Raw genomic sequence first — 23032 nt, forward strand, 5'->3', positions numbered from 1 at the left:
CGGACCGCCCCTGGCGAGGCGGGGTCTCTCAGGGTCACTGTCGGGGCGGGGCGCCAAGACGTAGGGGACGCCGTCACGGGCCCAGCGGAGCGGGTATCTTCGGACGCGGGGCTGGCTTCGGGTCTTCCGGGGAATGACTGAACCGCAGCCCCGGACTCGGTTTGTGGCCCGCATTGCCCGTCGGACCTGGAACTCATGGGGCGCGTGGTCCCGCCTGCGGTGCCCCACCCCCACCCATAACAGTGCTGACAGGTGGTCTCCCCCTTTCTCCCAGGGTCCTCTAGACCCCACCCTGTAAGGCTGCTGACATGCGGCCCCCCCTTCCCATCTGCGCCGGGAGTATCGGAGGCTCCTTTGCAGGTCAGAGTGGGCTTGAGGCGGACAGACCCTCCCAGGAGCGGAGGCCGCCTGCACGGCCTCACACGGGCACCTGTGCCGCCCGGAGCCCTGTGCTCCCACCGGAGCCGCTCCCGCCCCAGAGGAGAGGCCGTCCTGCCCGGGGCCTCCTCCCGCTGCTTTGTGAACATCAAATGTGTTCTTAGCCTTTTTATGAAAAGCATAAAGGTGAAGGTGTTCGCGGTCACTGTTGTGGTTTTTTTATTTTATTATTTCAGAGAGGAAGGGAGAGGGAGAGAGAGATAGAAACATCAATGATGAGAGAGAATCATGGATCGGCTGCCTCCTGCACGCTCCCCACTGGGGTTTGAGCCCACAACCTGAGCATGTGCCCTTGACCAGAACTGAACCCAGGACCCTTCAGTCCCCAGGCCGACGCTCCATCCACTGAGCCAAACCGGCCAGGGCTCACTGTTGTTTTTAAGATGCCCATTCACGGGACTCCTGCAGCACAACTTCTGTTCCACTACCCCCGGGCTAGTCACAAAACCCACATGCAGTGTTTATCTAGAGCAGCGGTTCTCAACCTGTGGGTCGCGACCCCTTTGGCGGTCGGACGACTCTTTCACAGGCATCGCCTAAGACCATCCTGCATATCAGATATTTACATTACGATTCATCACAGTAGCAACATTACAGTTACGAAGTAGCAACGAAAATAATTTTATGGTTGGGTCACAACATGAGGAACTGTATTTAAAGGGCCAGAAGGTTGAGAACCACTGCCTAGTGGCTGGTTTATGTCACTGAGCAGTGTCCTCAGCCAATCCACGCTGTAGCAGGTGTCAGGGTTTCCTTTGTACGGCTGAGTAACTCTTTGCTCATCCATTTCCATCCATTGATGGGATCCACATTTCAGCTACTGTGAATAATGCTGGGGACACGGCTGTGCATATCTCTCCGAGACCCTGCTTTCTTTTTTCTTTTTCATCTTTATTGTTGAAAGTATTACATATGTCCCCTTTTCCCCCCATCGACCCCCTCCAGCCCACCCCGGCCCAAGACCCTCACCACCCCACTGTTTGCGTCCATGAGCCATGCATATTCGCACACAAGGTCTTTGGGGATTACCTCCCTTCCACTATCCCTCCCCTGCCTTCCCTCTGAGATTCCACACTCTGTTCCATGCTTCCATGTCTCTGGATCCACTCCGTTCATCAGCTTATTTTGTTACTTAGATTCCACAGGAGTGACATCATGTGATACTTGTCTTTCTCTGACTGACTTATTTCACTTAGCATGATACTCTCCAGGTCCCTCCATGCTGCCTCAAAGGGTAAGACACTCTTATTTTTTACAGCTGCATAGTATTCCATGGTATAAATGTACTATGGCTTTTTTATCCACTCATCTACTGATGGACACTTGGGCTGTTTCCAGATCTTAACTATTGTAAATTGTGCTGCTATGAACATAGGGGTGCATATATCCTTTCTGATTGGTGTTTCGAGTTTCTTAGGATATATCCCCAGAAGTGGGATCACTGGGTCAAATGGCAGTTCCATATTTAATTTTTGGAGGAAACTCCATACTGTTTTCCATAATGGCTGCACCGGTCTGCATTCCCACCAGCAGTGTAAGAGGGTTCCCTTTTCTCCACACCCTCTCTAGCTCATGTCATTTGTTGATTTGTTGATGGTAGCCATTCTGACAGGTGTGAGGCGATACCTCATTGTTGTTTTAATTTGCATCTCTCCAATGATCAGTGACTTTGAGCATTTTTTCATATGTCTCTCAGCCACCTATATATTCACGTTGGAGAAGTGTCTATGTAGGTCCTTTGCCCATTTTTTTTGTTTTTTTGTTTTTTTATTGCTTAAAGTATTACATAGGGTATTACATATGTGTCCTTTTTTCCCCCGCCCTTGACAATCCCCTGGCCTCCCCTACCCCCCAGTGTCTTATGTCCATTGGTTATGCTTATATGCATGCATACAAGTCCTTCGGTTGATCTCTTACCCCCTTCCCTCCTGCCCCCCAACCCTCCCCAGCCTTCCCGCTGCAGTTTGACAATCTGTTTGAGGCAGCTCTGCCTCTGTATCTATTATTGTTCAAAAGTTTATAATGGTCTCTATTATCCATGAATGTGTGAGATCATGTGGTATTTTTCCTTCATTGACTGGCTTATTTCACTTAGCATAATGCTCTCCAGTTCCATCCATGCCATTGCAAATGGTAAGAGTTCCTTCTTTTTTACAGCAGCATAGTATTCCATCATGTAGATGTACCTCTTGGGATATATTCCTAGAAGTGGGATCACAGGGTCAAATGGGAGTTCCATGTTTTGTTTTTTGAGGAAACTCCATACTGTCTTCCATAGTGGCTGCACCAGTCTGCATTCCCACCAGCAGTGCACGAGTGTTCCTTTTTCTCCACATCCTCTCCAGCACTTGTCGTTTGTTGATTTGTTGATGATAGCCATTCTGACAGGTGTGAGATGGTACCTCATTGTTGTTTTGATTTGCATCTCTCGGATGATTAGTGACTTTGAGCATGTTTTCATATGTCTCTTGGCTTTCTGAATGTCCTCTTTTGAAAGGTGTCTATTTAGATCCTTTGCCCATTTTTTGATTGGATTGTTTATCTTCTTTTTGTTAAGTTGTATGAGTTCCCTATAAATTTTGGAGATTAGGCCCTTATCAGATATGACGTTGGCAAATATGTTTTCCCATGCAGTGGGTTTTCTTGTTGTTTTGTTGATGGTTTCTTTTGCTGTGCAGAAGCTTTTTATTTTGATGTAGTCCCATTTGTTCATTTTCTCTTTAGTTTCAAGTGCCCTAGGAGCTGTATCAGTGAAGAAATTGCTTCGGCATATGTCTGAGATTTTGTTGCCTTTGGATTCTTCTAGAATTTTTATGGTTTCCTGTCGTACATTTAAGTCCTTTATCCATTTTGAGTTTATTTTTGTGTATGGTGTAAGTTGGTGGTCTAGTTTCATTTTCTTGCATATATCTGTCCAATTTTCCCAACACCACTTATTGAAGAGACTATCTTGGCTCCATTGAATGTTCTTTCCTCCTTTGTCAAATATTAATTGAGCATATTGGTTCGGGCCGATCCCATTTTTTAATTGGATTGTCTTCCTTTTGTTATGTTGTATGAGTTCCTTATATATTCTGGATATTAACCCTTTATCAGATGCATCATTGTCAAATATGTTCTCCCAAACAGTGGGTCCAAGGCCCTGCTTTCAACTCTTTTAGGTGTCTATCTAGAAGTGATATTGCTGAACCATATGGTAATTCCATTTTAATTTTTTGAGGGACCACCATACTGTTTTCCATAGTGGCTGCCCCATTTTACATTCCTGCCAACAGTGCACCTGTTTTGCCACATCCTCACCAACATCTGTTATGTTTTTCTGGCAGGAGCCATCCTAATAGGTGTGAGGTAGCATCTCACTGTAGCTTTGATGTTCATTTCCCTGATGTTTAGTGATGTTGAGCATCTTTTCATGGGTTTATTGACCATTTGTCTATTCAAGTCCTTTGCCCATTTTTGAATCAGGTTGGGGGAGGGGGAATTGCTGTTGTTGAGTTTTAAAGAGTTCTCTATATATTTAGATGTATGATTTGCAAATATTTCACCCTATTTTGTAGATTGCCTTTATACTCTAGTGATAGTGTCTGATGTACAACATTTTTAAAATTTTCATGAAGTCCAATTGGTCCATTTTTTCTTTTATCATCCAGGCCTTGGTGACATAGCCAAGTCATTGCCAGTCTGGTGTCATAAAGTTTGTGCCCTAGTCTTCTTCTGAGAGTTTTACAGGGTTTGCTCTTATATTTAGGGCCTCCATCCATTTTGAGCTCATTCTGTATATGGTGTGAGGTAAGGGTCCATTCTTTTGCAAGGGATGTCCTGTTTTCCCAGCACCATGTGCTCCCTGCACCTTTCCCCTTGAATGGTCTTGACGCCTGTCACTTGACTATATATGTTGACACGGTAGTGGTTACAAGACAGTGTGATTTTGTCAACTGCACACACGGTTTCATTGTGTGTAGGGCTTGAAGCCACTTCCTCCACTTACCTGCTGTGAAAGGTGGGGCACGCCCACCTTCCTGTACCTCCTTTCCCTGTGGCCTGGGTTGGACTGTGGGGAGTTAGCACCGTGACACCAGGCTTGGGCTCCACAGGGCTGGGTGCTCTGTGGCCCCATCATCAGATGTGGTGCTCGTGGCAGCGGCCCAGACCTGTGAACCTGAGCATTCTGAGAGCACTCACACTTGTGACTGTCTGTCCCTCTGCCCAGAGCCATCTTGGCTGTTGGCATGAGTGTCCCCACTCAGCTCAACCTCCCAGGAAGCACACAGATGCTGGGCAGCTAGGACAGCGGTCAGACGGTGGGGACCTTCGAGTCAAAGTAACAGTACTCTGGGCATTTAGTTGCTTTACAGTCTCCAATGCCTGAAGAGGAGAGACTCAACCAGAGCTCCCGACACGCAAAGACCCAGACCCCCACCCACTACTTGCGCCCTCCCAGGGATGCCACAGCGTCCCTGGTGCCCTTCTCCAGTGACCAGCAGTCTTCTGAAGCAGTCCACTCGCTGGGCCAACCCTACAGAATGCATAGTCCCAACCTGACACCCGGCACAAGGGTTCGTCTGCAGCCCTTTCCAAGGGGCCACAGGAGCTGAGACGGTGAAAACTGCTTGGTGCAAAAATGTCAGCAACAACTATTTTCAAAGGACCTTTTATATCCACAGCTAGGGTTTAACTTGGATCTTTACGGGTCAGTACCAGTCCTCCAAAAACTCTATGAGCAGTTGGTTGTAAAATGAGCCCATCACCAGTGTGCTGGCGTGCTGCAGCGCCAGGGGAGCAGTGGAGAACAGCCCAGACCAAGAGGAATGAAGGACCCGTATCTGTATGTTGTCACCCTGCAGGGACCAAGCAGCCCCTTCCTAAACCTTCGACCCAGGACAGTTTGGTTCTCAAATGGGAAGGAGCCGTGTATCCAGTGAGGGACTGATCATCGAGAGACACTGAAATGCTGTCTTCACTTTGCAGGACCCTCCTCGCTTGAAGACGGAGGAGACAGTGAGGGGAGGGGTTACACACACAGGAAGCCGCCAGGGGACGTGCCCAGGCCTGGTTACTCGCTCTCTCACCAGGAACCCAACCTTTGCACCACGGACACAGCAAGGCCCCTGGAAAGATGCTTCTAAGTCCCAGCGTTGGGCCAGAGCAACCAGAACTAGTAGGAACTATTGAGTCCACTCTCCTCGGGGCCCAGGTTCCCGCGCAGGACACAGCTCTTCGCCACCCCACCCCTCAGGTTAAGGCTGCCAGTGCTTCTGCATTTTGGATCTTATTAGCATTTTTAACCACGTCTTTATCTCATTGTTCCTCACACACATGTGAGACCCGTGAGGTTTGTGAGCCACCACCTCCACTAGGAGCACTTTTCCCAGAGCTGGTGTCCTGAGAGGAAGCGTCTCACCAGGCTGCCCGGAGGTGGCAGGCTCGTGGGGAACCTCCCGCAGCATTTCTCTCATCCTGTCCCAGGTCCTGATCTCGTGACCCAACAAGGACCCAGCACACAGGCGGCTGTCCTCTGATCCTCAGCATATCTCCTGGACAGCTCCAAGCCCGTCAGGCTGCCCTTGGCCCATCTCCAGAGCGGCCGGGGTTGGGCCAGGTGGTATGTGGCCCATCTGCCAGCTGACCCTTCCTCAAGCACAACAGCATGAGCCTTGGGGACAGTCTGAGAGGGAGACGGAGCCAGGACAACCATGGAGCCCTGCTGGGGCCTCTTCCATTCCACGAGAAGGGCTGTGCCGGCTCAGTCTCGCACGGCACTTCCCTGCTGAGAGCACATGTCCAGAGAAGCGACACCAAGACAAGCAGCCCCAAGTGGCAAAGTGCTGTGATGCCTGTGAGGGACCAGCCCTGCTTCTCCAAGACCGTCTCAGGAGCAGGCCACACCCTGTAAGAGGCCCGAGGTCCTGGTGACACCCTGACCTTGACCCGCCCTGGGAAGGCAGCACCTCTCCTGGGACAGAACTGCACCAGCCCAGTAACCCGGATGCGACCATCCAGCCCCAACACTAGGCTCCCTATTAGCCCCCTGGCACTGGTGGGTCCCTTCACATTATCTACACTTTACACAAGACACGCTCCTCGAGGTCGGGCTGTCTGCACAGCCGACTTCCCGGGGCTCTCGGGAAAACGGGCACTGGGTCAGGGCACGCGGCTGCACCCAGGACTGTTACAACACGGGGCTTCCGGTTGCAAAGCTACAAAATCAAGTCTTCAGAGCAAGTCTTCGCTTTCAAAAGTTTTAATTACAAATGTGATTCTGAAGCCTGGACACACAACAGTGACACCCTCTCAGAGGGAACCCACCACTCCATACAACTGCGTGTGCATGTGTGCGTGTGTACATGTGCACACATGTGGGTATGCATGTGAGAGCACACATGTACGCATATGCATGTGTGCACACGTGTGAGTTTGTGTGTGTGCACCCGCATGCAGCAGATTGTCTTCCATTCAGAGAGTGGTACCATGATCTACGTGTTGATATTTCTACAGAAAGAAAACAGTCACCTGATCAGGACGTGTGCAGAGATGGATGCACACCTGTGTTCTGTACAATAACCCTAATTCACCTGTAAGTAGCCTCTGCTCTGACCCCCCAGTGCACACCAGGTGTGGCCTCCTGTATCCTGTGTTTCAAACACGCATGCTGGGAAAACAAGGACACAGTGCTGTGGTTACAGACCAAACATTCTAACGAATAACTTGTTTTGTGACATGGGTTTGGCCTGCAGTGACAGTGCAGCCCTGGTGAAAAGAGCAGACAGGGCCAGAGGCAGGGCTCCCTTCAAGGCTGGGAGCCGTCTGGGGACTTGGTCAACAACTTGCCATGTTTCTGGACCCCTGTCATGGCAATGCTTCCTTTTGCGTATACAGCTGGCGATTAATGCATGTCTTGCTCTTCAGCAAATCCTAGTCAAGCAGCTTTAACTTAAATATTTAAAAGTTATCTTTACATCATTGAAAGTTGGCAAGAAAACACAGAACCCGACAGCGACCCATGTCATTTAATCCGACGCTCTGAAACACTCACTTTGTTCCCGGCGCAGACAGCGTTCCTGGCCGCAGAGAGCTCGCTGCAGGGTTAGTTTCAAGATCTGTCTTTTCTGTTATTGGTTCCAATTTAAACTACTTTTGGACACTCGTAACGCTGCGTTTTAAGGAGGAACATGGCCCCTCCTTGCTGTTCCTTCCGCTAGTTTCAAATTGGTCATCAGGCTGCTGTCGGTTGAGATGCCCCAGCTGACCTGTCACATAAAGGAGTTGAAGAACGTTCCTTCTCAAATCTTAATGAAAACATGATGATCCCGAGGGAAGCTTTATGAAGAGACGGCAACAGTAATGAATGGTTGGCAATCAAAAGTTAATTAGGATTGAGTCCTCAGCCGGGATGGCGCTTTCTCCGTGAACACGGTCCTTAGAAAGGCTGATGCTGCCGTACCCGGAGCTCAGAGGAGCCACGTGGCGGGGTCCAGCCTGGCAGGGGTCTGGGTCCCGGGGCACATCAGTAGATGTCCGGGCAGCCTGAGAAATCCCGCTCGAAGTAGCCCCCTGAGTACAGCCAGTCGGGGGTCCCAGTGTGTGGATTCCTGCCCTGGCGGAACCACCTGCAACACAGAAGAGGGTCAGGGAGCGGCTGGGCAGTCACTGTCGCCAGCCTTCTCAGGAAGGACAGAGAACCCTCTAATTAGCCATCACCCAGCAACATGCATTTCTAAAGGCAGCCACTTCAACTTGGGCTGTCATCACACTATCACACATACACTCACCCTACACACATCCCCAATGTCAGCCTCACTTCCTGATAAAAACCTTATGGAGTTAACAGAAAACAGGCTGGGCCGTCACCAGAGAAGGGGCACTCAACCCCAGGTGAGAACAGTCACAGTGCTGTTTCCATCCTTTCGAGCTGGCCAGGTCTGCATGGTCTGTTAACTGGGAGGGGCGCGATCGAGGACAGAGAGGGTCACAGTGGCCTCCAGCTTGTCTATGAGCCAATCCAGTCACTGTCACCAGCTCCCCTCAGGCTCCCAGCACCTTGGTCACCCACCCTTGGCCTCTGCGCGGTGGGAGAGGGAGTGGGTGTGGAGGACTTGAGAGGTAGAAGTAATTGTCTTCTCAGGATAAAATGTCGTTATTTTCACAATTTAAAAAAATATAACAAAGGAACATTGGCTATTTTCAAACTATCGTTTTCTGGAACAGCAAATTCCACATATCAAACTATTAAGAGCATAATAATAAATTAAATTGGAAGCCCAACCTTCGAAAGTTAGTTTTAAAAACGACAGCCACATAAAAGTCACCAGGTGACTTCACTGGGCCCTGAACACAAAAGACAGGCAAAAATATCCTGGTCAACAACTCTGAACCACCAGAGTTTTCTAAGACTAAAATTGTAGCTTGCATGTACCTTTACATTTTGTTTAAACATTACAGTACTTAATCAAGTCCTTATTAAGTGGACTGTTGTCACAGCTATAATAAAAACGTAATATGCTAATTAGGCTGGATGTCCCGGACGAAGCTGGGGCTGCCTGCGGCTGGGAGGGAAGCCAGGGTGCTGTGCCAGAGGGAAGCCGGTGCTGGCAGCCAGGGGAAGGAAGGCCTACTCTTGCACAAATTTCATGCATCGGGCCTCTAGTTATGACTATAAAAGAACAAATGACAACTGATTTGAGATACTCCTCCCAGACGGCTCCCTCTGGGTCAAGGCCTGTGCAGACACACGCATGTGCATTACACTCACACGGTGCACACCCATGGTCACGGGATGAGTGCTCCCAGGCATGGGAAAGACAGCCGGCCCGCTCCTCATCATGGCCTCTGGGGTGCTGTGTCATATGGATGGGGAACATGTGGGGACAGCAGGCTGCTCCCAGCAGCACCTGGGGGCTTCCGGGCACACAGTGCCTCTTCTCTGAGAACTGCGTTTTCCCTCAGTTAGTGGATTGGCTCTGGCTACATTTTCTTTTCTAATTTACCAAACTTGAAAAAGTTCAGGGTCAAATACCCAGGGGCCAGGATGGAGAGGCTGGTCTCAGGTGATCTGCCTCTCACCAGCAGGCGGCACTACTTTTGGGAGCATCGGCCTATCAGCCTGGTGGGTACAGCCTACACAAGGAGCTGTTGCCACCATCATAGCAGAAGCAGAGACAGCTTCTCAGCCCCAGGTGTGTGTAGCCCTCCTCACTGTCCCCAGGTGTGTGTAGTCCTCCTCACTGTCCCCAGGTGTGCGTGGCCCTCCTCACTGTCCCCAGGTGTGCGTGGCCCTCCTCACTGTCCCCAGGTGTGCGTGGCCCTCCTCACTGTCCCCAGGTGTGCGTGGCCCTCCTCACTGTCCCCAGGTGTGCGTGGCCCTCCTCACTGTCCCCAGGTGTGCGTGGCCCTCCTCACTGTCCCCAGGTGTGCGTGGCCCTCCTCACTGTCCCCAGGTGTGCGTGGCCCTCCTCACTGTCCCCAGGTGTGCGTGGCCCTCCTCACTGTCCCCAGGTGTGCGTGGCCCTCCTCACTGTCCCCAGGTGTGCGTGGCCCTCCTCACTGTCCCCAGGTGTGCGTGGCCCTCCTCACTGTCCCCAGGTGTGCGTGGCCCTCCTCACTGTCCCCAGGTGTGCGTGGCCCTCCTCACTGTCCCCAGGTGTGCGTGGCCCTCCTCACTGTCCCCAGGTGTGCGTGGCCCTCCTCACTGTCCCCAGGTGTGCGTGGCCCTCCTCACTGTCCCCAGGTGTGCGTGGCCCTCCTCACTGTCCCCAGGTGTGCGTGGCCCTCCTCACTGTCCCCAGGTGTGCGTGGCCCTCCTCACTGTCCCCAGGTGTGCGTGGCCCTCCTCACTGTCCCCAGGTGTGCGTGGCCCTCCTCACTGTCCCCAGGTGTGCGTGGCCCTCCTCACTGTCCCCAGGTGTGCGTGGCCCTCCTCACTGTCCCCAGGTGTGCGTGGCCCTCCTCACTGTCCCCAGGTGTGCGTGGCCCTCCTCACTGTCCCCAGGTGTGCGTGGCCCTCCTCACTGTCCCCAGGTGTGCGTGGCCCTCCTCACTGTCCCCAGGTGTGCGTGGCCCTCCTCACTGTCCCCAGGTGTGCGTGGCCCTCCTCACTGTCCCCAGGTGTGCGTGGCCCTCCTCACTGTCCCCAGGTGTGCGTGGCCCTCCTCACTGTCCCCAGGTGTGCGTGGCCCTCCTCACTGTCCCCAGGTGTGCGTGGCCCTCCTCACTGTCCCCAGGTGTGCGTGGCCCTCCTCACTGTCCCCAGGTGTGCGTGGCCCTCCTCACTGTCCCCAGGTGTGTGGGGCCCTCCTCACTGTCCCCAGGTGTGTGGGGCCCTCCTCACTGTCCCCAGGTGTGTGGGGCCCTCCTCACTGTCCCCAGGTGTGTGGGGCCCTCCTCACTGTCCCCAGGTGTGTGGGGCCCTCCTCACTGTCCCCAGGTGTGTGGGGCCCTCCTCACTGTCCCCAGGTGTGTGGGGCCCTCCTCACTGTCCCCAGGTGTGTGGGGCCCTCCTCACTGTCCCCAGGTGTGTGGGGCCCTCCTCACTGTCCCCAGGTGTGTGGGGCCCTCCTCACTGTCCCCAGGTGTGTGGGGCCCTCCTCACTGTCCCCAGGTGTGTGGGGCCCTCCTCACTGTCCCCAGGTGTGTGGGGCCCTCCTCACTGTCCCCAGGTGTGTGGGGCCCTCCTCACTGTCCCCAGGTGTGTGGGGCCCTCCTCACTGTCCCCAGGTGTGTGGGGCCCTCCTCACTGTCCCCAGGTGTGTGGGGCCCTCCTCACTGTCCCCAGGTGTGTGGGGCCCTCCTCACTGTCCCCAGGTGTGTGGGGCCCTCCTCACTGTCCCCAGGTGTGTGGGGCCCTCCTCACTGTCCCCAGGTGTGTGGGGCCCTCCTCACTGTCCCCAGGTGTGTGGGGCCCTCCTCACTGTCCCCAGGTGTGTGGGGCCCTCCTCACTGTCCCCAGGTGTGTGGGGCCCTCCTCACTGTCCCCAGGTGTGTGGGGCCCTCCTCACTGTCCCCAGGTGTGTGGGGCCCTCCTCACTGTCCCCAGGTGTGTGGGGCCCTCCTCACTGTCCCCAGGTGTGTGGGGCCCTCCTCACTGTCCCCAGGTGTGTGGGGCCCTCCTCACTGTCCCCAGGTGTGTGGGGCCCTCCTCACTGTCCCCAGGTGTGTGGGGCCCTCCTCACTGTCCCCAGGTGTGTGGGGCCCTCCTCACTGTCCCCAGGTGTGTGGGGCCCTCCTCACTGTCCCCAGGTGTGTGGGGCCCTCCTCACTGTCCCCAGGTGTGTGGGGCCCTCCTCACTGTCCCCAGGTGTGTGGGGCCCTCCTCACTGTCCCCAGGTGTGTGGGGCCCTCCTCACTGTCCCCAGGTGTGTGGGGCCCTCCTCACTGTCCCCAGGTGTGTGGGGCCCTCCTCACTGTCCCCAGGTGTGTGGGGCCCTCCTCACTGTCCCCAGGTGTGTGGGGCCCTCCTCACTGTCCCCAGGTGTGTGGGGCCCTCCTCACTGTCCCCAGGTGTGTGGGGCCCTCCTCACTGTCCCCAGGTGTGTGGGGCCCTCCTCACTGTCCCCAGGTGTGTGGGGCCCTCCTCACTGTCCCCAGGTGTGTGGGGCCCTCCTCACTGTCCCCAGGTGTGTGGGGCCCTCCTCACTGTCCCCAGGTGTGTGGGGCCCTCCTCACTGTCCCCAGGTGTGTGGGGCCCTCCTCACTGTCCCCAGGTGTGTGGGGCCCTCCTCACTGTCCCCAGGTGTGTGGGGCCCTCCTCACTGTCCCCAGGTGTGTGGGGCCCTCCTCACTGTCCCCAGGTGTGTGGGGCCCTCCTCACTGTCCCCAGGTGTGTGGGGCCCTCCTCACTGTCCCCAGGTGTGTGGGGCCCTCCTCACTGTCCCCAGGTGTGTGGGGCCCTCCTCACTGTCCCCAGGTGTGTGGGGCCCTCCTCACTGTCCCCAGGTGTGTGGGGCCCTCCTCACTGTCCCCAGGTGTGTGGGGCCCTCCTCACTGTCCCCAGGTGTGTGGGGCCCTCCTCACTGTCCCCAGGTGTGTGGGGCCCTCCTCACTGTCCCCAGGTGTGTGGGGCCCTCCTCACTGTCCCCAGGTGTGTGGGGCCCTCCTCACTGTCCCCAGGTGTGTGGGGCCCTCCTCACTGTCCCCAGGTGTGTGGGGCCCTCCTCACTGTCCCCAGGTGTGTGGGGCCCTCCTCACTGTCCCCAGGTGTGTGGGGCCCTCCTCACTGTCCCCAGGTGTGTGGGGCCCTCCTCACTGTCCCCAGGTGTGTGGGGCCCTCCTCACTGTCCCCAGGTGTGTGGGGCCCTCCTCACTGTCCCCAGGTGTGTGGGGCCCTCCTCACTGTCCCCAGGTGTGTGGGGCCCTCCTCACTGTCCCCAGGTGTGTGGGGCCCTCCTCACTGTCCCCAGGTGTGTGGGGCCCTCCTCACTGTCCCCAGGTGTGTGGGGCCCTCCTCACTGTCCCCAGGTGTGTGGGGCCCTCCTCACTGTCCCCAGGTGTGTGGGGCCCTCCTCACTGTCCCCAGGTGTGTGGGGCCCTCCTCACTGTCCCCAGGTGTGTGGGGCCCTCCTCACTGTCCCCAGGTGTGTGGGGCCCTCCTCACTGTCCCCAGGTGTGTGGGGCCCTCCTCACTGTCCCCAGGTGTGTGGGGCCCTCCTCACTGTCCCCAGGTGTGTGGGGCCCTCCTCACTGTCCCCAGGTGTGTGGGGCCCTCCTCACTGTCCCCAGGTGTGTGGGGCCCTCCTCACTGTCCCCAGGTGTGTGGGGCCCTCCTCACTGTCCCCAGGTGTGTGGGGCCCTCCTCACTGTCCCCAGGTGTGTGGGGCCCTCCTCACTGTCCCCAGGTGTGTGGGGCCCTCCTCACTGTCCCCAGGTGTGTGGGGCCCTCCTCACTGTCCCCAGGTGTGTGGGGCCCTCCTCACTGTCCCCAGGTGTGTGGGGCCCTCCTCACTGTCCCCAGGTGTGTGGGGCCCTCCTCACTGTCCCCAGGTGTGTGGGGCCCTCCTCACTGTCCCCAGGTGTGTGGGGCCCTCCTCACTGTCCCCAGGTGTGTGGGGCCCTCCTCACTGTCCCCAGGTGTGTGGGGCCCTCCTCACTGTCCCCAGGTGTGTGGGGCCCTCCTCACTGTCCCCAGGTGTGTGGGGCCCTCCTCACTGTCCCCAGGTGTGTGGGGCCCTCCTCACTGTCCCCAGGTGTGTGGGGCCCTCCTCACTGTCCCCAGGTGTGTGGGGCCCTCCTCACTGTCCCCAGGTGTGTGGGGCCCTCCTCACTGTCCCCAGGTGTGTGGGGCCCTCCTCACTGTCCCCAGGTGTGTGGGGCCCTCCTCACTGTCCCCAGGTGTGTGGGGCCCTCCTCACTGTCCCCAGGTGTGTGGGGCCCTCCTCACTGTCCCCAGGTGTGTGGGGCCCTCCTCACTGTCCCCAGGTGTGTGGGGCCCTCCTCACTGTCCCCAGGTGTGTGGGGCCCTCCTCACTGTCCCCAGGTGTGTGGGGCCCTCCTCACTGTCCCCAGGTGTGTGGGGCCCTCCTCACTGTCCCCAGGTGTGTGGGGCCCTCCTCACTGTCCCCAGGTGTGTGGGGCCCTCCTCACTGTCCCCAGGTGTGTGGGGCCCTCCTCACTGTCCCCAGGTGTGTGGGGCCCTCCTCACTGTCCCCAGGTGTGTGGGGCCCTCCTCACTGTCCCCAGGTGTGTGGGGCCCTCCTCACTGTCCCCAGGTGTGTGGGGCCCTCCTCACTGTCCCCAGGTGTGTGGGGCCCTCCTCACTGTCCCCAGGTGTGTGGGGCCCTCCTCACTGTCCCCAGGTGTGTGGGGCCCTCCTCACTGTCCCCAGGTGTGTGGGGCCCTCCTCACTGTCCCCAGGTGTGTGGGGCCCTCCTCACTGTCCCCAGGTGTGTGGGGCCCTCCTCACTGTCCCCAGGTGTGTGGGGCCCTCCTCACTGTCCCCAGGTGTGTGGGGCCCTCCTCACTGTCCCCAGGTGTGTGGGGCCCTCCTCACTGTCCCCAGGTGTGTGGGGCCCTCCTCACTGTCCCCAGGTGTGTGGGGCCCTCCTCACTGTCCCCAGGTGTGTGGGGCCCTCCTCACTGTCCCCAGGTGTGTGGGGCCCTCCTCACTGTCCCCAGGTGTGTGGGGCCCTCCTCACTGTCCCCAGGTGTGTGGGGCCCTCCTCACTGTCCCCAGGTGTGTGGGGCCCTCCTCACTGTCCCCAGGTGTGTGGGGCCCTCCTCACTGTCCCCAGGTGTGTGGGGCCCTCCTCACTGTCCCCAGGTGTGTGGGGCCCTCCTCACTGTCCCCAGGTGTGTGGGGCCCTCCTCACTGTCCCCAGGTGTGTGGGGCCCTCCTCACTGTCCCCAGGTGTGTGGGGCCCTCCTCACTGTCCCCAGGTGTGTGGGGCCCTCCTCACTGTCCCCAGGTGTGTGGGGCCCTCCTCACTGTCCCCAGGTGTGTGGGGCCCTCCTCACTGTCCCCAGGTGTGTGGGGCCCTCCTCACTGTCCCCAGGTGTGTGGGGCCCTCCTCACTGTCCCCAGGTGTGTGGGGCCCTCCTCACTGTCCCCAGGTGTGTGGGGCCCTCCTCACTGTCCCCAGGTGTGTGGGGCCCTCCTCACTGTCCCCAGGTGTGTGGGGCCCTCCTCACTGTCCCCAGGTGTGTGGGGCCCTCCTCACTGTCCCCAGGTGTGTGGGGCCCTCCTCACTGTCCCCAGGTGTGTGGGGCCCTCCTCACTGTCCCCAGGTGTGTGGGGCCCTCCTCACTGTCCCCAGGTGTGTGGGGCCCTCCTCACTGTCCCCAGGTGTGTGGGGCCCTCCTCACTGTCCCCAGGTGTGTGGGGCCCTCCTCACTGTCCCCAGGTGTGTGGGGCCCTCCTCACTGTCCCCAGGTGTGTGGGGCCCTCCTCACTGTCCCCAGGTGTGTGGGGCCCTCCTCACTGTCCCCAGGTGTGTGGGGCCCTCCTCACTGTCCCCAGGTGTGTGGGGCCCTCCTCACTGTCCCCAGGTGTGTGGGGCCCTCCTCACTGTCCCCAGGTGTGTGGGGCCCTCCTCACTGTCCCCAGGTGTGTGGGGCCCTCCTCACTGTCCCCAGGTGTGTGGGGCCCTCCTCACTGTCCCCAGGTGTGTGGGGCCCTCCTCACTGTCCCCAGGTGTGTGGGGCCCTCCTCACTGTCCCCAGGTGTGTGGGGCCCTCCTCACTGTCCCCAGGTGTGTGGGGCCCTCCTCACTGTCCCCAGGTGTGTGGGGCCCTCCTCACTGTCCCCAGGTGTGTGGGGCCCTCCTCACTGTCCCCAGGTGTGTGGGGCCCTCCTCACTGTCCCCAGGTGTGTGGGGCCCTCCTCACTGTCCCCAGGTGTGTGGGGCCCTCCTCACTGTCCCCAGGTGTGTGGGGCCCTCCTCACTGTCCCCAGGTGTGTGGGGCCCTCCTCACTGTCCCCAGGTGTGTGGGGCCCTCCTCACTGTCCCCAGGTGTGTGGGGCCCTCCTCACTGTCCCCAGGTGTGTGGGGCCCTCCTCACTGTCCCCAGGTGTGTGGGGCCCTCCTCACTGTCCCCAGGTGTGTGGGGCCCTCCTCACTGTCCCCAGGTGTGTAGTCCTCCTCACTGTCCCCAGGTGTGTAGTCCTCCTCACTGTCCCCAGGTGTGTGGGGCCCTCCTCACTGTCCCCTCATCCACGCGGGGCCTCACCTTGTCTGCCACTCAGTATCCTCCTTGGCCCGCTCCTTCCGGGCTTCCCTCTGCTTCTCCTCCAGCCGCTCCTTCTCCTGGCTCGCCAGATCTAGGCCCAAGCACACATGGCTGGGTGAGGAGTCAGGTGGGCGGTGACCCTCCTGGTCTCCCTTGTTCAAAAACCATGGAGAGTTAACTGTCATCAGGAAACCAAACCCAAAGGCCCTGGCCTCGGGCGGCGAGGGACAATAGGGTCCTAGTGCAGTACCAGCCACAGGCAGGTGCTCAGCTCCTGGGGCCAATGCACCCACAGGGCGGTGTCAACAGAGCCCCAGCATGGGTCCCACCCTGGAGCCATTTCCCTCGCACAGACAGTTACATTCAACCTTAACCTTCAGGGACAGCGGCTGTGCTGTTTCCAAGGACTGAGGACCCTGACCACAGGCCCCGCCGACCGCCCTGCCATCCACACTCATCCCTGAGCAATTTGCTGACCCCACGAACTGCAGCAGGCGCACCCTGCATGGGCACTGGGAGTCCTGCTGCTGACCTGGCCCAGAGTGATGGGTGGTGAGCAGGAGGCAGCCGCTCGTCACACTGACCCCTCCTGCCGCCCTGCACAGCGGTCACCCAGCGAGTGCCGCCAGGTGCCGGACCCAGGGCTGTCTCATCCCACCTGCAGCAGGGCCCCACACGCCAGCCGTGGGGCTTTAATGAACAGCACGCGGGTTCTGAAAGGCAGCCCTACATTCTACCTAAGAATAGAGTATTGGGACTTGACTTCTGTGTGTATTCCTCTTCATCGCATTTTCTAGTAACTTAACCTTACTGTTATTTACAAAAGGATTGGTCTCCTACAGGCTGCAAACTCTGAAACCGTCACCCGGGCAGTCCGTGCGCTCTGTGCTGGGGGACCTAGCGCCTGTTCGCTCGTGAAAGGCCACCGCATTCCTTCTGCTCATCCCCGGGCGGCCACCCAACTGCCCCCATTGCTCAGGCACGCACCCATGTTGCCGTTCTCCATGCTGCGGATGTCAGGACGCAGGCGGCAGTCTGTGGGGGCCAGGATCTTCTCCATGCCCGTCTGCAGTTCATTGAGACTAACAGTGAAACTGGTGAAGTTATACATCTGAGGACAGACAGAAATCTGTGACTGCCACAGCGTTCTCTCCTGGGCCCCGCACAGACACGCTCCCTGGAGACGCCCCCGTCAAGGTCACGCAGGGGCATGGCTCCTTCCCGGGCCTGAGACGCACCAGCCTCGGGCTTCTCTGGGCCACCCCACTTGATGCCCAACTTATAGGTCTGACTCCCCAACATCTCTGGGATGAGTGGTTTATTTTTTACATGCTCTGCTATGTTATTGGACATGGTAATACAATAAAAAATTATAATACATTGTATATTTATTCTATATATAAATAATTCATAATGTGAAAAATAAAATTTATTACGTTATATTTATCATGTAATTATTTTATATATGTTATTGTATGTAACATTTATATGTAATACAAATTGTAAGTTTAATTTTCAAAAATAAATATCAGTCCTAGCCGACTTGGCTCAGTGGATAGAGCGTCAGCCTGCGGACTGAAGGGTCCCAGGTTCAATTCCGGCCAAGGGCACATGCCTGGGTTGCGAGCTCGATCCCCAGTAGGGGGCGTGCAAGAGGCAGCCGATCAATGGTTCTCTATCATCATTGATGTTTCCATCTCTCTCTCCTTCTCCCTTCCTCTCTGAAATCAATAAATATATTTAAAAATAAATAAAAATAAAAATAAATATCAAAATGCACTGAAGCATTTAAATTGACAGGCTGAGAAAACAACACCTGCAAGCCACTCTGGAAACCCCTTTGGGTAAAATGTGGTTGTATAAACCTTCCAGGGCACACTGTGTGTCCCGAGGCACCTCTACCCAGGAATATCCAGGGCCACTGTGACACTGTGATGTGTGCAGACACACGTGTCAGTTCTGTGTCAACATGCCACCACGACTCATGTAGACATACAGCATTGCTGTGTCGCTGGGAGGGTAGGCTGAGGTTGGGGCTGGTGGTGGCTCTGTGGGACAGGAAGTCCTCGGAGGCTCACACTGAGAGCTCCATCTGACCAGGGGACGGAGGGTCCTCTGTCTGCTCTGGGACAGAGGACTGAGGTAGCAGGTGTACACATGGGGTTGGAGGGGCAGGTATGGGGGAGCACTGACCTGGGCAGAGTTGGGGGGCCGGGTGTTGATCCTCCAGAGGAGCCTGCTGCCTGGAATGACCTGCACAGTGTCCTGGACCTCAGGCACGGCATCCACCACTTCAGTGTCAGCGTTCTCCATGCTGATGCCCTGAAACACAGAGCACGCTGGTCGGCTGCCGGAGGGAGTGGCTCTTGGAGTGCCTTTCAGCCCCTGTTCTGAGCCCAAGCAGAGCAAGATGCGCTACTAAGGAAGGAGGCGCCGCTGCCCCGAGACCTAAAGGCTGGGCTCCTGTGTCTGCTGTGCTCACCTCCCCCTGCACAGGCTCCTGCGCAGGGGTCCCCCAAACACAGGGTACCAAGTCAGTGGCAGGCACAGCTGTCCTCCTGGGAGTGCAGGCACCATGAAAGGATGAGCTCCTGACTCTGACGGCAACTAGCCAGGTGGCACCATCAAAAGCACATTCATCTAAGCTAAGGGGACTGGAACAGCTCATTTCTGAGAGGGGCACTTCCCTCCATAAGGACGTGTCCAGATGGGTGATCGCATGATATCCCAGCACTTCTAGACCAAACCCACTGGAGACCAAGCCCTATATGAGATATGCCACCTGCGGTTACCTTTCAAACCCAAGGGGGCCTGGAGATGGAGCAGTGGTTATTCATGCAGCTGTTGGGGGACAGTGTGCTGGTGTGACAAGCGTCAGTGTGACCACACAGCTTAAGGGCCTGCCACCTGACTGCAGGCTACACGGTGAGGTCCAGAGCTAAACGGGACAAGACTGTCCCTCCAGGTCACCCAGGACAGCGAAGCTCAGCGCACACACCGAAGGCATCAGCCATGGTCTAACACGCCAGTCTGCACAGTCTCTAAGTGGAATTTCATTTCTCTGAGTGACACAAGTCATTGGGAGCCACACTGACAGCACATGGGAACTACCACAGGAAGACACGGAGCAGCCGGGAAGGCACAGCACTGCCTGAGGGGGGCGTGTCATCTAGAACACGGACCCTCTGTAAGCGCACTTCCAGGCCCAGCTCTGAGGCCTTAGGGCAGCGGGATGCAGAACTCCGGGGAGAAGCCTCCCTGCCCGGCACAGCCCTCACTGTGGGCGTCATCTGGACTCAGAACTGAAACGGCAGAAAGGACACTCACTCGCTTGAACAGGTCTAAGCTAACAGGGGCAGGCAGACAGGAGGTTTGTTACGAGGCATCCAGAACACAGCATTTCCAGAAGGAAATGGAGGTGCCTGGTTCTACCCTGCTTGACTTGGGGGACAGACAGACGCTGCGACACAGGACCCGCGCCCTCCGCGCTGTCAGAGTGCAGATAAACCCTCCCAACCGAGGCCCACAGACAGCAGCTTCACTGACAGGCGGATTCTGTGCATCGTCTTCCCACAGGGCCCTTCTGGGGGTCATGGCTGGTTCCCAGGGCCTCTGCCCAGCAGTGCCAGGAGCGGGGCAGGAGCCGGGCAGGAGCGGGGCAGGTGCCAGGCAGCGCCTTACCGACTGTGCCTTCCTCGGGGGCTCGCCCCTCCGCTCCTGCTTCCTGAAGGACTCATACGCCGCAGGGTCGATGCCCCACAAACACTCCGTCCACTTGCCGTAGATGATGAACAGCTTCTTTTTGCTGGAACAAAGGGGTTTAGAAACCAAGCTAAGACAGACCACCCACCCCAATGCAGCACCCCACTTCAACCGTGGAGTAAAGTCCCGTCTGGCTGTCTTCTTACCAGTCTTGGGCTACCTCTGCACAGAAACGCAAAGACGAAAATTTGCATTTTAGGATCTCTGCTCCTGCCATTTGACACTGATGGTCCTAATTACCGAATACACCGAAGCGAAAGAAAGAGGGAAGGGACGAGGGTGGAGACAAGGAGGTGGAAGAGTCCGTGTTCAGATGTAAAACCCCATGTGCCGATCTCCCCGTGAGCACGCTGACTTCGAGCCCTTTCTCTATAAACCACGGGAACAGGCCTCTTCCTGTTGAGTTTGCTTTATCCTCAAGGCCACACATCAGAACTTCACTGACAGGCAGATTCTGTGCCCCTCTGCCACCTGCTTCCTCAGGTAGTAACAACCTCTGGGGACCTTCCCAGATGGGCCACCTGCTGGCTCCCGAAGGAGCAATGCCAGTGTTGGGCTGTTCCTTCTGCATCTTCTGGGGGAGAGCACAGTGGGCCCTGAGCTCCTGGAGATACTGCTCTGCCAGGGCGGGACCCTGGGGCACCCGTGTCTCAGAGGCCCAGCCTAGAGGGCCCACTCCTCTCAGGAAACACAGCTCGGTGGATGTGCACTGTCACTAACAGGCCCAGCGTCAGGAAATCGCTCACTTGAATTTGGGGTGGGAAACAGAAAAGCAGACCAAAGTTCACACACGCTCACAGTGGGTGCTGCCACCCACACCCATGGCCGTTCCTGGGCCTCCACGGGAGAGGCTGCTGTCCTGAGGGTGGAGTGGGCGGAGTCATAGTGGAACGGTGTTTCCCAGGCTGAGTGGGGCTGAGCAGAAGACCTGCTTCCCATAGGAGCTTGTTTCTATTGAAAATGTACAGATTCTGGGAGCTGGAAAGAGCCTTGGCCATCACATGGCCCAAATTACTTAAGGGGGAAAATGAGAAAATTGAGACCCAAAACAAGATTACTAAACCAAAGGGGGGAAAAACTCAAAAAATTTGTTAAAATGATACTAACCATTTCTCTGCTCACAAAACCTTTAAACTTCCCTAGTTTACGGACTGAAAAGAACCAATCTCATGCAGATGAAGCTCCTACAGCCACGTGCGAGCTTCACCGACCACCTGCACGTATGGTGCGGGAGGAGAACACGTGGTCAGATTTCCAGCCGAGCCCTGCCTGCAACATGTGCAAGCAGCATCTCAGAGGAAACCTCCTACTTCCTCGTGTCCATTTCATCTTTTACCCTTGAGAGAGGGTGACATGGGCCCACCCACTCCCCACCCTAGAAATAACACCAAAGCTGCTTTATCTCCTGTCATGCTCAATCATGAAATGTTTTTTCTCAGTAAAAAACAGGTATATGCCTTAGCCGGTCTGGCTCAGTGGATAGAGCCTCGGCCTGCGGACTGAAGGGTCCCAGGTTCGATTCCGGCCAAGGGCGCATGCCCGGGTTGCAGGCTCCACCCCCAGTGGGGGGCATGCAGGAGGCAGCCCATCAATGATTCTCTCTCATTGATGTTTCTAGATCTCTCTCCCTCTCCCTTCCTCTCTGAAATCAATAAAGAAATATATATTAAAAAAAAAAACAGGTATAAAAGAGCCTGATTTTTTTCTGCCATGAACAGACATCACTGGTTTAACGACCTTCTTTGAAGTGCACACATGCTATCTGAGCCGACCCACACGTGGACCTACTTTTTGTCTTGAATGTGTCCTTCCACTTTGTGAAGCTCTTTTCCAAACAACCCGCACGGTCTGAAGTGAAGCACACACTTATCTCCAGTCCTGTGGGAGAAGCACAGGCCTCGGTTGTGGGACATGAGCCGTCCAGAAAGATGAGAGAGCAGGAGAGGAGGCGAGAAAGTAAGAGCAAGAGCGGGAGTGGGAAAGGAAGAGGAAGCAAGAGAGAGAGAGAGAGAGAGAGAGAGAGAGAGAGAGAGAGAGAGAAGGGAGGGAGAGAGAGCAGACAGAGGCTGCCTGGGGCTGGGGTGCCATCAGGGAGTGATGGCCAAGGACACAGGGACCTTTCCAGGGTGATGGGAAGGCTCCAACCATGCCCGGGGGTGACAGCTGCACAGTTCAGTACACTTAATACATATCACTCTATCACTTAGGTGCCCACTTTTACTGGGTGGACTTTATGACATGTGAATTGCATCTCAATGAGGTTGTGGGAAACAGAACTGGTGTCATAGATGTCCAGGAAGAAGGAATGACAGGCCGCAGTGTGGACAGGACAGAGGATGGTCACGGCATTGTTTAAAATTTCAAAATAAGTTAACTTGTGATTAGAAAGAAAATTTTCAACACAGAGCGTGAATGGTGCCTCACACTGACCAGAACCAGTTCCCACCAACACGGGCCCTCCCTGTCTGGACACCAAGGGTGGACGGCGAGGGGCAGCACACAGAGCAGAGTGAAAGCGAGTCCCGCGATCACAGCCAGTGCTCCAGGACAGCGCTGTGTCGGCCCCCGCCCAGCGTGTGGTACCTGTGGTTTAGGATTTCCACCGTCCCGTACTGCTCTATCCAGAGCTTCCCGATAATCACGTTGTGCACACAGCAGGTAGGGTTGGTCCAGGTGTAGGCCTCATTGTGTCTGTCAGAGACCAGAAAACACGCCTGTCAGAGCCAGCAGACACCACGGGGTGGGGTGCAGGGCAGAGGAAAGCAGCAGCGGGGAGTAATTGCTCTAATACCGCAGCAGAGAGCACTGCTTTGAACTCCCTCCAACAGCGGCTCCTTACTTAGCATTCGTTTGAAATTTATTTCTTCTTCCCTTTGTAGCAACAACAAAGCTTTCTACTTGATATCAATGAGACTGAGACAAAGAGCTCTCCTGTGAGGATGTGAGAGCCACCACCTCCCGCCAGGTGCTCCCAGTGGGATGTGTGGCCTGCGGTTTGCAACAACACTGCACACACCTTCCCTTTTGTTCCTCAGAGCAGACACCAGGGAGGCTGTGACAACCAGCTCAGTGCAGAGTATCTCATGACAAATATTTGCAATTCCTTGCATCTCCCAGTTGGACCCAAACACCTGAATCAATAAGGTTTGCAACCTTTCAACTCTATCTGCCTTGTCCT

General features: G+C 56.5%; 1 protein-coding gene across 5 annotated transcripts in view; it reads right to left on the reverse strand.

Moving 5' to 3' along the window:
• Positions 1-6663: 6663 nt before the first annotated feature.
• Positions 6664-23032, reverse strand: part of OSBPL2 (oxysterol binding protein-like 2) — a 54339-nt gene continuing 37970 nt past the window's right edge. For 3 of the 5 annotated variants that reach the window (XM_014532830.1, XM_014532827.1, XM_014532829.1), the window contains exons 8-13: positions 22438-22545; positions 21643-21732; positions 19774-19897; positions 18286-18414; positions 17080-17203; positions 6664-8045 (exon numbers count right to left, since the gene is read on the reverse strand). In XM_014532830.1, the coding sequence (XP_014388316.1) occupies positions 7795-8045; positions 17080-17203; positions 18286-18414; positions 19774-19897; positions 21643-21732; positions 22438-22545 (826 nt within the window). In that variant the 3' untranslated portion in view covers positions 6664-7794. Of the gene's footprint in view, positions 8046-16092; positions 16184-17079; positions 17204-18285; positions 18415-19773; positions 19898-21642; positions 21733-22437; positions 22546-23032 lie in introns of all 5 variants that reach the window. The other 2 variants (XM_005885587.2, XM_005885586.2) reach the window with 1 other exon arrangement.

This window comes from Myotis brandtii, unplaced genomic scaffold (assembly GCF_000412655.1).
Source record: "Myotis brandtii unplaced genomic scaffold, ASM41265v1 scaffold915, whole genome shotgun sequence".
NCBI classification, from domain to species: Eukaryota; Metazoa; Chordata; class Mammalia; order Chiroptera; family Vespertilionidae; genus Myotis; species Myotis brandtii.